The sequence below is a fragment of the Amphiura filiformis genome, chromosome 2 (assembly GCF_039555335.1).
Source record: "Amphiura filiformis chromosome 2, Afil_fr2py, whole genome shotgun sequence".
Lineage (NCBI taxonomy): Eukaryota > Metazoa > Echinodermata > Ophiuroidea > Amphilepidida > Amphiuridae > Amphiura > Amphiura filiformis.
In genome coordinates this window covers 40422165-40437709 of record NC_092629.1, presented here as the reverse complement: position 1 = coordinate 40437709, position 15545 = coordinate 40422165, and the positions used below count along the sequence as shown (strand labels likewise).

The 15545-nt window shown below is 37.0% G+C and overlaps 1 protein-coding gene across 1 annotated transcript; it reads right to left on the bottom strand.

Moving 5' to 3' along the window:
• Window positions 1-207: 207 nt before the first annotated feature.
• Window positions 208-15325, bottom strand: LOC140146218 (galactosylceramide sulfotransferase-like). The gene is given in 7 exon segments (XM_072167999.1): window positions 208-2709; window positions 2711-2983; window positions 3883-4318; window positions 6546-6692; window positions 7222-7353; window positions 13720-13855; window positions 14278-15325. Coding segments are annotated over 7 exon segments (1677 nt in total). The 5' UTR covers window positions 14325-15325; the 3' UTR covers window positions 208-2203.
• Between the last annotated feature and the right edge of the window lie 220 nt (window positions 15326-15545).

The following is a 15545-nucleotide window of genomic DNA, read 5'->3' as shown; positions in this document are numbered from 1 at the left end:
TATGATTATAGGCCTGCTGTAAAAATACTCGAAAGAGATTATGCTATAGCCAAAATAACAATTTCTCGATCATGAGAGGATGTACCTTCTGCGTCAGCGTACTTTTCATAGAATAACACGATCTCGCGACCTGCATGACCGAACCTTGACCTTGCCTAGCGACCGTGTGATTGGTCAATTCTCAAAAGCTGTGTTTTGCGCCCGTAAGCGCGGTATTTGCGTAATACGCTCGGCGCAAATAACTGTGCGTACCCAAGTTGGCTCTCATGATCGAGAATTTAATATTTTGGCTATAGTTGCACTAAACAAGAAACTTTTCATGCTTGGTTGATCCTAGCTGGATGAAGGTCATATTGATTTATGGTCTACAGAAATGCCTCCTGTCCAGACCAATGAGACGTTCATATCAATCGGTTGGACGTCCAAAAGTCCTGTAAATATATTATACCTTTATCCCCATATCCCATCATGCACTATTCTGCATAATCTCAACTCCACACACAAGCTTGAAGGCAGCCCATGAAATCGGACATTCAAACCATGCATGGACATGAGATTATTGCTGGCTGGAAAATCCTCTGCATTTGCCCTCCTTTGCCCTTTCCACTTTTTTTAGTGAAAATTCCAAATTGTTTGCACATATTTGGATTCTCCCTTCAATTCTCCCACCTCCGCCTAAAAAAAATGTCTGTTGATCTGATCACAAACTATTATAACTCTGGTATACCCTGCGCACCCTGTGTTTTAAGTTTAGGGCTAGGTTTAGGGTTACGTTAGGGTTATAGTTAAGTTAGGATTAGGGTAAGGGTTATAATTGTGTGATGTCATCTAGGGGTCACTTTGCAAATATGTTAATTTGTTTTAAATCTGTTTTTTTTTTAAATAATTTTTACAAGCCATGAAAGCCCAAGAACGGCCCTTCTGACGAGAACACATTTTAAGCACCACATAATTTACTAATACTTGTTTTTCAGATACAGGTCACAAGGTGTAAATGGTAAATTTATTCCGACATTTAAAGCCATGTGTGATTTGCTTCACAGCGACGCCCTCAATTTTACTTGGATTTCTACTTTTTGCATAATTATAATGCCCAGTGGTGTACTAAAATATCACGTAAAAGACCAAGCCTGAAGTGCTTTAATAACAGTAAAATTTAACTTTTTATATTAAAACCGGGTCGACCTGGTTTTATTCAGAGTTAATCGATCGACTGCTTGCTAACATCTCCCGTGGATGTCAGCTTATGTGTACACACGTCGAGTGCGATGCTCCGTGTAGTATTACATGCTGCGATTGGCGAGCATAGTACACGCATTGTAGGCACTGCACAGCGTTATCATCCTTATATCTTCGTGTCAAAAATTGCTGTGATATTACGATGAATCCTCTCGTTTTTCAACAGCTACGCATGGCGATTTTGTTCGAGATAAGCCGGCGACTCGGGCTAAGCATACCATTTACAGGCGATATGAGATTCCACAGAGCCTGCCACACAGTTTCTATTCTATGTTTTCAGTATGATATAGTATATGATCAGTATCCCATATGGTATTTCTATTACAAGAAAATTTGATTTGTTGTCAGGTAAATCCAAGGTTTTATTTTTAATACACTAATTGGAAATTAAATACACTAATTAGCGGGGACCGGTATTTTGCTGTGGATATGTTTTACTGCATTTTATAAGTAACGATTTTGAAATCAAAAGTTAAAATTGTGATATATTCAACTGTTTGAGAAACGAATTATACATGTATAAAGGAACCTGTGTAAGATCCAGGTGCTGTATCTATAATACAATGTACATTATCGACTTTCTTTATCTGCGTCAATAATAGAATATTGATTTCAATCGAATTGAATACATGTCTCCATTTTGAGTTTGTTCGGTGAAATACCAATCGCCCGTCGCTCACCAACGGAGTATTAAGTTTATATTTATAACACTGGGTGTCGACACTGCGCTGGAATGAAATCGCAATTCTCTTCGTTATACCTCATTTGTTTGGCTCGAAATTAAAAGGGGATAATGTGATCCGTGTAAACAAACATTAAAATAGGAATCTATTCTTTATGCAAATCACACATTATTGCTTTAACCAATTTTATTTGTTTAGCCACATTAAAAAGGGGGCGGGCGCTATAGACATGCAGTTGTCACTTGCAAAATGTTGTAGGGGGCGCTTGTTAAGGAAGGGCGCTAATTAGGTCGCATATGGTAATACTTTGCTTTCATTTTATTTCTGAGATAATCTATATAAGGCACCTCAGTCCTTGCCATAGCAACACATTGTGGATTGTTTTTAGCGGCGGGGTTCAGTACGAAGCTTTCCACTCTGATTCCTGGTGGATGCCATACTTTCCTATCATTTTCTATAACCCCACCTATGCACTTTTGATAAAACCAATCATTACGTTCTTTAAGTTCTTTGATCTCCATCTTCATACGCTCTTCTCCGAACTCCCGCACTTTCTGCCAGAAAGTTTTATTAAAATGATCGTAAAGTTCCACATCTCCTATATTCCATTGTTTTATTTTATGTTTCATCTCCGGAGTGATGTCATTTAAAATGGACGACTTGCTGCGCGCATTTAGCGTAAAATACACAATATCGTCCATGGACCAACACATGAGCTCCTTGAACAAAATTAAGCTTTCGTGGAAGTATTCCATAATCATGACGAGATCAAAAGCGCCTGTCGATCTTTTCAATGATATAAATCAATAGCATACTGGTCGTCGTCTTTTTGTGATTTTCCAGCCCAAAGTCAAACAGCATAGGGTTTTTGGCATGATTTTGTCCACCATATCTTTGGTAGTATTGATTTGGACTCTGCAGAAATTGTCTCAGTGGGTTTGGTCCGTTTATATGGTAGATGGCATTGTATTTGATGTAAGTGAATATGGATTCATACATGGAGACGGGCTCTCGTAAGATACTGACGTAGACAGAGTCTTGTGGCATCACCTCTTCCATACCTAAAACAAAAAAAACACTAGATTTATATAAAGGAAATTGCATAATTCTTTATAAGCGTATAAATCTCTTCATAGTATGTGCGCGACGTCGAGCATATGTATTTGAAGTACGCAAATTTTGTAAAAGGAATCCTGCTTCCCAGATGCAGGAATTAAAGGGTGATTTTCTGCGTTTTACCTCATTTGGTCAAATTAAATGGGGACATCATTGTATGTGTGCGACATCAAGCATATGCATTGGAAGTACAAAAATTTTGTAAAAGGAATCCTGCTTCTAAGGAGCTGGAATTAAAGGGTGATTTTCTGCATTTTACCTCATTTGCTCAAAAATTAAAAGGGACATCTGATAGTGAAAACTAAACATATTCTGGACTAAAAATAACAATATATTTTTTCTGGAAATGTTACAATATTGCTTAACTCTCTACGCGGATGTAAATGCAGACGATAAGTTTAAAATTTTCTTTAAGAATTACAAAAATTACAGAATTGTACATTTTCATGACCATATTTGGCATCAGTATGAAAAATGCATTAAAATGAGTACAAACAAGCCTAGTAATGGTTCGGAGGTTCTTGAGATAGCTCAAAATTTGGGATTTTTTTATGTTGAAGCCTATTGGGCTATTCCTCCTGTGCAGGGAGAGTATGAATTTTAAATGGAATTAATGCATTAGCAGCTCCATTTGAAACTCACCCTCCCTCCGTGAAAGATTCAGGTTGAATCTTTCTCAGAGGGTGTATACATGAAATTCAAATGGAACTGCCTAATGTGTTCATTCCATTTGAAATTCATATTCCTCCTGTGGCAGATATTTCCAAAATCTTCCACAGGTGTAGTATGAATTTTAAATGGAATAGCCCATTGCCAGCATGCAGAGCATTAAGGTGCTACCTACCTTTTTCACTGAATCGTGAGTGACAGCATAGAATATTGTACTCCTTTGTCGGAAACGGTAACATAAATCTCTTATCAAAAGGCGATCTAATTCCATCAGCTAGGTAATTTCCCACAGCTGGTAACACAAAATCCAAATCATGTTTCTCTCCATAACGAAACAAGATATTTTGTAAGGTGCTGCTGCCGCATTTGTGCATTTTCAGAAACACAATATTTCTACGAGGTGTACATTGTCTTGGTGGTTCTTCTGTGTTCTGTTGTTGAGCAACTTCTGCGTTTTGTTGCTTAGCAACTGGTTGGAAGTTTACTTTGTGATTATTTTGTGGTTGGGGTCCAATGAAGCGGTGGGGGTGAGGTTGCAATGGGGCGGCTTTGTTCATTTGTGGCCTCAGGCTGATGGCTTGGTCAGCTGTGTACTTGTTCTTGTTAGGCTTCTGTTAAAGGCAACAAAATCGAAAAATGAGCATGACCATTAATAAAAATTCCCTTTAAAAGGGAAAGCCAGCTTCAATGCAGAAGAGGTCTTGTAATTAGTTTGGGTGGAAGGCATTTTTAGGATCACTCTTTTTTATGATCCATCATGTTTCATGACAGTCCACCAAACCATCAATGATGAGAACATGCACACAGAAACAGCAAACCAAACATTAACTCCTATAACTTCCTGTCAACTCTTTAATTAATTACTCCAAATTGTTCCGTCTTTTTGTCTTTTCTGCCTTTTAGGCTACCCTAAGCTCATCATTAATATAAAGAAATACACTGCAGTTTTTAGTTAATTGGCTAAAAACTGCCATTCTATACTTGCCTTATACATGCCTTATACATGCACATTAATTTTATATTAATTCTCATTTTATACATAATATAGCACATTATAACATGTATAAAAACTGATATTGTGCAATTCTACACGTCCTGCATGTATATAAATTATACCCATATCAAAAATAGGCCCTGAAATTGCATCAAATTTTTCCGTTGAAAAGACAAAACTGATGTTTAAGATATCAATTATTTCATAATGACATTTTGAATCATTTTTATCCATAAAACGATACAGGATATAGGATATTTTTAAGAGTTGACAGGTTTGCTGTTTCTGTGTGCATGTTCTCATCATTGATGGTTTGGTGGACTGTCATGAAACATGATGGGTCATAAAAAAGAGTGATCCTAAAAATGCCTTCCACCCAAACTAAATTACAAGACTTCTTCTGCATTGAAGCTGGCTTTCCCTTTTAAAGGAATTTTTTTATTTTACTTTGACTTTAACATCCATAAAAAATGATTTTCATTCTGTTATCAATACACTCACATCTCATGCTGTGTTGGTCTCCAGGAGGTCTGCAAATGTAAATCTAAAAACGCCTGATAACAAGGATACTGTAATTTTCTTTCGTTGATATGCTGTGGTAACTATTTAGGCCTGGCATATAACTTTTAATGTCATATTTCCTTCAAACCATAACTCTTGAAATTCTCACTCGTTTTCATTCGTTGAAATGGCAAAACATACTTTCTTTTTCTTACAAATCAAATAGTAGGCCTTACATTATATTTTAACCATAAAAAGGTCCGCAAAGTAATTCAAACCAATGCTAGTAGGCCCCCTACCCTGTAATCTCTTTAGCAAACAGAGACGATCTCCGAATTAGATAGCCAGCTGTTAGCTGGCGAAAAGGCATATAATACAATGATTTTCTCATTCAGAAAATCATAAAAAACCATCCAAATTCAAGTTTATTTGCACCTTGTTAGTAGCATAGCTGTGTTAACATAGCCTGATAGCGTAAAAGCTTGTATTTGACTGGGGCTTCAACTTTGTCAATACTGCTGTTTTCCTTGCTTTTTGCCATTTTTTTCATTTCAGTAATTCCCAGTAACAATTTTAATGACCTATCCTTCACTTTTAAGCAATTCATACACAATTTTCTTAAAAAACTTTCGCTGGGATTACACTGCAAATTATTTGCAGTAATATGTGACACGATCAAGGGAAATGAGTCGGATGTCGCTAATATTGATTTTGAGATATTGGCAAAGAAAGTCTTTTGTTTTATATTGTTTTCAGCGATTGATAAATTAACATAACTTCGCAAAGGAAAGTTATATCAACATGGGGTTTTCAGTTCCTTTAAGCCCTACATGTCCTCTTTAGAAACATGTAAAACTCAGGGTCGACATGTGACTCATTCCCGTTGATCATGTCACATATATGAAATACAATACTTAGTGTCAGTGGTGTAGCCAGGATTTTTCAGAGGGGGGCAAGGGGGGATAGGTGACTTTCAGAGAGGCAAAATTTCCTGAAAATGCAGGCACGTATACAGAACTGCAGAACCCGGGGGGGTGCAAATTTCTTGGTGAGCTAAGAAAGGATCATGAAATGTGATAATATATTGAAGCTTAAATGGAAAAAATTCGCACTTAAATTTGCTTTTTTAAAGCTGAAATGGTCAAATATGAGATTAATTTTTTCAAAATCACATGCATACAGGCATTTCTCTTCTCTTTTCCTCCAATTTCTCTTCCTTTTTTTTTTTTTTTGATGGGGGGGCACACCCATATAAAAAGGGCTGTATATGTTACTGAAATGGTCAAATAGGAGTTTGGGGGTTGCACCCCACCCCTAGCTACACCTTTAATTGGTGTACTCACCTGATTTTTTAGATTTTCTTCTCTTTGTGGTTGGGGTCTAAGGATCTGGTGCAGATGATGGCGATGATGCAATGGGGCGGCTCTGTTCAAGTTTTTCCTCAGCCTGATGACTTGGTTAGCTGTTAATATTTTCTTGTTGGGCTTTTTCTGTTAAATGCAAAATCAAGAATACTACAGGGATGGGCATTGTTTTGTTATAACAAGAATGATAGTGACCGAAATTTCATCAAAATGTTTCAATAAACCATGCAAAATAGCAAATCTTTAAGCTATTAGAATAGTCTACAAAGGTCCACTTTTCAGGGAGTAAAATGTAAAAAGTTACTGTAGGGGGTTAAGTCCACTTTTTGCATATAAGCATATTTTGCATATAAGCAAAACACTGCGGGGACCGATGGTTTGTGATGCAAGTGCATTTATTTCAGTATTTTAAATGTGGGCAAGACTTATCACAGGGGGAACAGTGGGGTTAATGGTGTGCAAAGAAATCATACCTTAATGGGCCCATAAAAGCAAAGAAAAGAGAGATCTCAGGGGCCTAGTGTTAAAAGGGGGGCCCTGACCATGCTGACATTCATTTTACCCCGGGCCCATAATGGCTCTCAGTGGGACGGGGAGGAGCTGTCCCTGGCTTTGCCACTGATCCTAACTACCTCATTAGTTGTATTATACTCACTTGAACCTTCAGATCTGCATTGCTGTTTGATTCGGGTCCAAGATTGCGGTGGGGGTGATTCTGCAATGGGGCGGGTTTGTTGTTGGGTCTCAAGCTGATGGCTTGGTCAATAAGGCTGTTCTTGTTGGGCTTCTGTAAAAGGCAAAGTTAAGAGGATTTTGTTAAATATTAATCATTTTGGAGCAACTGGAAAGCGACACAACAGTATGTAGTTATGTGAAGGGATTATACTAAAATATAATGCTCCAAGAAAGTATCCTTTCTTGGTGCAGTATATATTGCTTCTTATGTGGGTGTGTGTGGACAGGTGTCATTTTACGTTGGCGAAGTCTGAGACTATAGTCTCAGGCAAAGTTATGTAATAATCAGATTATTACACGTATATCAATACAGCATGTATTGGATTCGCTACACTGTGTTTCACGTTGCTAAACGATCATCAGGCGAATGATTACATGTACGGAGGTTTTTTCTTCTTCCTGGCAGTGTTGCCAGATTAACTAGTTACTAGCTGTACCACAGCAGTAGGTGAAAATAATTTTTGAATATACCGCGGTGCACAGGTACGTTCACGAGGTACCTCTGCATTGAACCATATCATGCTGATCACTCGCACCTATAAGATTAGTATCTTTGAAAAGGCCGGTATTGTATTCAATCTATGATTGCAGACATACACAGGTGATGAGTGCAACCTGCTTGTAGTGCAGCATGATATATTCAAAATTGTTTTCACCTTTAGTGCTATATGGTAGTTAATCACAATTTATTACGTCACTTCGCCAGCATATTGTTAGCAAAAACCCCAAATTATAAAATGTTCTCCTTTTTGCAGCAATTTGCGCAAAACATTTCTTGCCCCTAAAAAAGAATTCACTACCCCTCCGAAATTTTTTTCTGGTGTTGCTACTGAAGATGGACTTGATGTTCATCATCAATATAAAGCATTACCTGTTAATTTGCAAATCTGAAGTGTCACAAAATGTGGACCAATCTAACATTAAAATTTTATGATTTGAGTCTGGGCCCGTGAACATTGATGAGGGCTAGAGGATTTCAAATGCAAGGGCCTGATTGAAAGACAATAGTCCCAATGAATTTAATACAAAAGAAATTGAAAGTGGTAAATTGGACTCCTTAGGAAATTAACATATTTTCAAACTGGCTTTGGTATATTAGTGAAGTGAATTAAATGTTTACATTTTCAGCATGAAATATTATTTTTGGAGCCCGAATGAGGCAAAATTCTACTTAATTTGCATGGCCAAAAATTAATTAAAATAGTAATTTTTCAGGATTACAATGTTAATTACAGTTACTATGTTTCATCTAGCAAAACAAAATTATATTTTTATTCAAAGAAATTAAGTATGGTATTTTCCTGACATCATGAGTAATATGGCAATATAAATCATGTTCTTAATTTGTCAAAATGCCATATGTTAACCACACTAATTATGTGTTACGTGGTGTGTGTGTATGTGTGCCGACTAATATGCCTCATTAGCTCACTGTATTAGTAGCTATTAGCAGGGTCCAATGATTTTTGCTCACACAACGCACCACAAAATTTTCCTTTCCCAGCATAATTTCATTGGCTTCGCAAAGTTTTGAGTTTTTTTGCAAACAATTCTCTATGAAATGTAAATTAACGAAAACTGTCATTTTGTTGAAATGTCAGCCATTTTTGAAATGTCAAAAGTCATGCCAATCATTTGCTAATCTGTCTCGTACAAGTGTTTATCATCATACTAAATGTTTGTCTTTACGCGTGTGACAAAACTTTCAGGCATATATTTTTGTTGGAAAAGCACACAAGTACATTTAATACTAGTTGGAGATGTACTATAGGGGTGAAAATAGTGATTCTGATGAGAACAAATATAAGAATTTTAAAGATAAAAGATTTTAAAGTGGTATCTTACACTTTGAAGCATGGGGAATCATTTAAAAAGATGTTACCTTGTCAAATGTTGGGACACTCAAGATAGAGGGCAATTTTTAAAATGGCCCCAAAATGCCTAAAAATTGTTAGAAATTGCCACAAATTGTGTGATTTAGATATAGCATAATGCTAATAAAATATCCTATATTCATGATATGGTGTATAACTTCTTATTTTGACATGTTTTTTCTTCTTCCTGTGTTTTAAATGCATGTTTTATTTGTAAAGGTTCCACGCAATTAGCTATTTTTCCGCACAAATCATTGTCCCTGGCTATTAGTGATATCAGGGAAATAGTAGCTACTTTTTCCATGGTGATATTGACAATTTCTTTATTGACTACTACGGTAATTAAAATTAAGTCATTTATGCTATTGGACATCAAAGAAGGACCAGATGGGGGGGGGGCATTCTACTTAGGAAGTGGCAAGGCCAGGATGAACAGACTTGAACCAGTTCAAAACTAGTGGTCTTTCCGTGAGAGAGTTGACCCCAAAAGAAGGGGTCATTGGGTGAGAAGATATTGCATTAACCCTAACAGGACCAAGTACTACAAAATACTACTTGATATATGCGCTGTTCGTGCGTGCATCCCATGTGGTGTGATGACGCAATTGCCCTAAGTGATATATAGGCACGGTTTCGCTGGCCAGCGAAGCCCAAGACCAGTGGCAAGGTGTCACTCCTATAGAACCTTCATGTTAAACGGCCAAAATGACCAGTAGGATTTCTTTCACTTTACTTGTTATTTCAGCTCAAAATGGACAGAAATCCTTTCCTACAATTATAGTATTATTTCATCATTTTGAGTATCATAGAATAACAAATTTAAAATTTAAAAGAAATTGTACATTAATTGAGACTTGGAGAATTAAAATTTAGCCAATGTGTCAAAAAGTTGTGAATATTTGAAAAAAAACAAGGTCATTTGGTGACAGTGCATGAGAAATTTAAAAAAAGGTGGTCTTTTTGTGATAGTAAAACAACAAACTGGGTCATTGGGTGAGAGGGAGAAAAAGGAGTCAAGATCACCATGGAACAAAATCACTTTTCTTTAATTAATATTCATTTAATAGGAGATCAAACTTCATATTTACCATTCCGAAGTTCAGACTGGCCAAACATAGACTTGCTCAAGTCCTTTCGGACCTGAGGTCTGTGATATGATATCTTGTTCTTTTGTTTCGTTTATATGGCCCTGGTCACTCCATCGCCAAGCCACAGTTCTTTAACATCTTTAAAATAGGCCTACGAGAATAGGCCTATATACATACCAAATTACTCCATTGGTACATGTATACCCAGCCAGTGTCCAAAGTCCCTGATCATGCTGGTTATACTATAATATTTGTCGTGTGCCAATAATCTTTAGTTATCTTTGCTAATTGCCCTAATCTCTTTTTAAGTGCTGAAGATTAATAGGTGTGATATGTTCTCCCTCCCCTCCAGCTGTTTTATATAGTGACAGGCCTTCAAGGAGTTCTTGCTGTTGTCCAGAAAAGTTTGTGCAAACTGAAGGAGAGAGTGACAGTTGACATATTTGGACATATGGTCCTAGTCATAGTGGTTTACCATAGATGACTTGTGGCTATTATTTTTAATATCATAAAAACCATGAAAACACTATACACTAGTAGTTCATGGATTAACTGTGGCTTTTGTTTATCAGCATAATGACAAAATATCTCGGAGTAGTATCTGTGTAGAAACCACTATCTTAGAAGCACTTACGCCTTGAAATCAAGGCTAGCCAAACATGGACCCCCTCCAACAATGGTATGTTTAGTTGGGGACCTGGGTGAAGCCTATCACCTTGAAAGTATCTTGAAAATATGTTAATTCATCTTGAAAATGTGTTAATTTCCTAAGAAGTCCAATTTTTCACAATTTTTTTGTATTGAATTCATTTGTGAACTATTGTCTTTCTAATATCTTGCGTCTGATTGGTTAATTTAGTATGCGATATATTCATTCAAGTAAACAATTAAAATACAGTTTGTAAATTTAGGTGGTTCTACACCCCTGGCCAATTTTGTGCCTTTTTTTGCATTTTTCTCAAAAATTATAGCGCATTGGTGACAGGTAAGATATGTATATTATAGGGGCAAGGACTACAACTACTGTACTACTGGAAATTCAGCAACTTAAGGCAAGTAGTTATTGATTTATTGATCAAATATTGGTTTTCCCTCATTTGTGACTGTAACTCCAGAACTGTTGTCTGTACTGAAATAAAAGTAGTTGTAGTCCTTACCCCTATAACATACATATCTTACTTGTCACCAATGCGCTATAATTTTTTGAGGAAAATGCAAAAATAGGCACAAAATTGGGCAGGGGTGTAGTACCCCTATAAGCTCAATTCTCTTTAGTCATACCACCAGTCCTATTCACCCTTTGCACGGATCCGCCATCTTGCTACCAAAATGAGGTTCTCCTGCAAACGCTTGCGCAAAAAGTGTATTTTTATTTCTCGCACTTTTCTAGCAACACGCCAGAAGGCGTTTGCAAAACGTACGCTGTTATTAAAGCACGCATTTGACATATGTACGCACACACAACACACACTTTGCGGGTAGAACCTCGTTTTGAGATGACTGCAAAGGGTCAACAGACTATACTCATAACCTCATCAATATACGCGATACATGCGATCCAATCATTTTATTTATTTGGCAAAACGCAAACGCTGAACGCGGTCACTAATAAATAACAGTGGACCTCCGCGCCGTCAGCGTAAATATTAGTAACCTCCGAGCACGCCGTGTTGTGCGTCGAACAAATTGCAAGAGCGCTGGCCGCCGTATTTGGATTGCGCTTTACCATATTTGCACAGATAGTGATTCGCACTTCTGTAATTGGTCATCCTGTTTTAGCCTGGTCGATTTTTGGAAAGGCAAAACGTAAAAATTTTTTATTTTTGAGGAAAATTGTGTGCTATTTAGTAAAGTGAAGAGATGAAAGTGACGGTAATGAATGAGGTTAATAACTTTGCATCGGTTATATGTTGGGCATTGTGAAAAATCTAAACATTTTGCTTTGGAATATCCCGCGGTTCCAAAGGCAAAATGTTTAGATTTTTCACAAAGTTATAAAACCTCTAATCAGTCGTCTACACTGTGTATGTAAACTGGCCTCAAAATGAAAATTTTTCACAAGGTCATATCTTAAAATCCTCTCCATAAAAGTGAACAAAAATTGCACACAGGATTACTACAATACTCTACTCTAAACACTGGTCAGTAACCAAACAGTTGTCCAACTGACACAACAGCAAAATGCACTGACATGCAACACCTTCCTGGACCAAATTCACAGCGCAACAGATTTCTTTGGCTGGGTTCCAATTATTCGCCTGTGAATGTGATCCCGGTGCATTTTACTGTTGTGTCAGTTGGACAACTGCTTGGTTACTGACATGTGTTTAGAGTAGAGTATTGAAGTAATCCTGTGTGTAATTGTTGTTCATGTTCAGGCAAATAATTGGAACCCAGCCAAGGAAATCTGTTGCGCTGTGAATGTGGTCCAGGAAGGTGTTGCATGTCAGTGCATTTTGCTGTTGTGTCAGTTGGACAACTGTTTGGTTACTGACCAGTGTTTAGAGTAGAGTATTGAAGTAATCCTGTGTGCAATTTTTGTTCATTTTTATGGAGAGGATTTTAAGATATGACTTTGTGAAAAATTATAAGTTTCTTTTTGAGGCCAGTTTATTTATGTTATGCTTGTAGTGACAACTGACAATTCACAGCTAGTATCGTGTTGGACTCATGAAATGTGTGACTTGTGTGACTTTGATGGTGCGTCATAGCGCAACTGCCTTTTGAGCTCTATCGGCGCCCATGTACTGCGCCATTGTACGTGCTGTTGTGACAAGATCACGCTATAGAAGTTCTATAAATAAGTATAAAACAACGAACTTGGTCAAATGGTCAATTTGGACACAACTGTGCAGTCTCAATGCAACCAGAATCTGGTTGCAAAGTCCAACACTTTATACAGACATATGTGTCTCAGTTGTCAAACCAGAAAGTTGACAAATGAGGGCATCAGTCTACCAGCCGGCACCCATAAAATTCTTACCATGTTGCTGACTGGCTCAATAAACCATATTTATAGGTTAATGAACGTGTATTACTTGTTGGGAGATAAATTAGACAAAATAATGCGTCTAATGCACAAGCCCCAAAGGGGGAGTACATTAGACGCATCAACATCAGCGCAAGTGCATTATTTGGTCTAATTTCTCGAGCAACAAGTAATACGCGTTCATTAACCTATTTCATACATCATAAGAAAAAACACGTGATTTTTGATGTTTGTATAACAAAATTATCACTAAAAATATTTGAAAACAGAACCAAATATAAATGCATCAAAAATGAATCAAGCCTATGCAACGCGAACGTGTGTGCAAGCACTGCGCGTAGTACGTGGAGTGCACAATATACACAATCAATGCATGGTTTGGATTTTTCTAACGATTGCTCTGATTGGTTCACGCTATCTTAGAGTGTATGATATAGTCTTCTTGTAAACCAATCGAGTTGACTTACTTTTTGTAAAGCTGAAATCTCATTTGATCCCCCTGCTTTGTGTGTATTGTTTTGAGGCCCAATGTACATGAATGACTCGTCTGGAAGCGGTTGCGTTATAAAGTGTCTCATACCATGATGCATATTCTTAAAATCACTGCAAATAAAAGAATAATGAATATTTTTCAATATTTTCAATATTTTTCAAATCAATCACAGATGATAGCCACTTGTCAATGACCTGTGCCCCCTGGGTATTCACAATTTTCTGCCTTTGGGATTTTGCAGCTCCGACCCCCTAAATTTGACCAAAATAGAGCTCTGAGAAACCCCTTTTTACTTGTTTGCAGCTCCAAAAGACCCCTTTTACCCGTACACGATCATATACCCAAAGACCCACCACAACAAAATTCCAGAGGAGCATACCCATCAACAATTTATGATATGCCCCACCCCAGGGATGTCACTACATGTAATATTATTTCAGAATGTTGATGGTATTAAATAACAAGATTAAAATATGACAGAAATCGTATATTATAATATACATTAGTTGAACACAGAAGATTTTTTTCTCACCTATTTACTTTATTCATGAGTAAAGACACATCATCGGCACCCGCCATGTTACGTCCATTCAAGATGGTTACGAAAACCACAGCTGATACCACGACACAAACTACCAGAAAGAATCTTGTCTTGTATTTCATCATGATGAGCTAGCAATCATAACTGCTGCTAACATCACTTTCAAAGATCCATGATAGTGCTCCATCCTTTGGAGGGCCCTGGGATGTTAATGATATGCATGATGGCCATAGGCTTCAACACAGAAAGTCCCCACGTGAGATATTATCTCAAAATATCAAAAGCTTTTTTTGCTCATTTTAATGCATTTTTATGCTGATTCCAAATATGGTCATGAAATTATAAAAAAATTTAATTTTTTTGTTGAAATTTTAAACAATTTGGAACTTGTCGTCTGCTGTTGACAAGTTGTGATTGTGGAGGATCTGATTATAATGCCCACTGATGAAGGGCGGTACTGGAAAAATCACTTTATATATTGGGATTAAACAAAGATCCAGTAGTCAGTCGTTAATGGCTGTCCGCGGAATATTTCCTCAGGTACATCGCTCACAAGCTTTATTACATGTATGAGACATTGTTCTGTAAAGACCTAAGAGCAGGTTTCAGAGGGTGCACGACATGTGATGCCACACCATATCATACAATTGCACTCTCTCCTCTTTCAATGATGTTAGCCACAGAAAATCTACCTAGAGAGCCCAGGATGGCCAGGTTACCACATTGTATAATGGTCCCCTACTCCCATTGATGTGAAAGCTCGATCAGTTGTAGTATATTGAAGAACTAAATAGGTGCCACATCCAATGTATGTCACTTTTGCTCCTGCTTCTCTCTCTAGCCACAACCATCAATAAAGAATATTAACTTCCAGATGACTGGTAAGATATTAATAACCAAGAATCAATACATGATATATTTCTCCAGAGCTTAATTTAAAATCCAGGTTAAAATCTATATCAAAGCCTTATTTTAAATATTTTGGCCATCTCAACGAAGAATAATATATGATATTATTACTAACACTATTTGTCATGTTACAAACTGATGATGTTAATGACAGGGATATACCATGATATCACAACACATGTGACTAGTGCAGGTAGAATATCTGATAAATGGCGGGTAAATGGCATGTGCTGCCCCATGTAATTTTGAATCAATATTATTACTGATCTTATTTTCATATTTACAGTTCTTATTAAAGCCATATTGTAACATTGCCATTAAAATAGATTAGTATATTTCTTATTAAAATT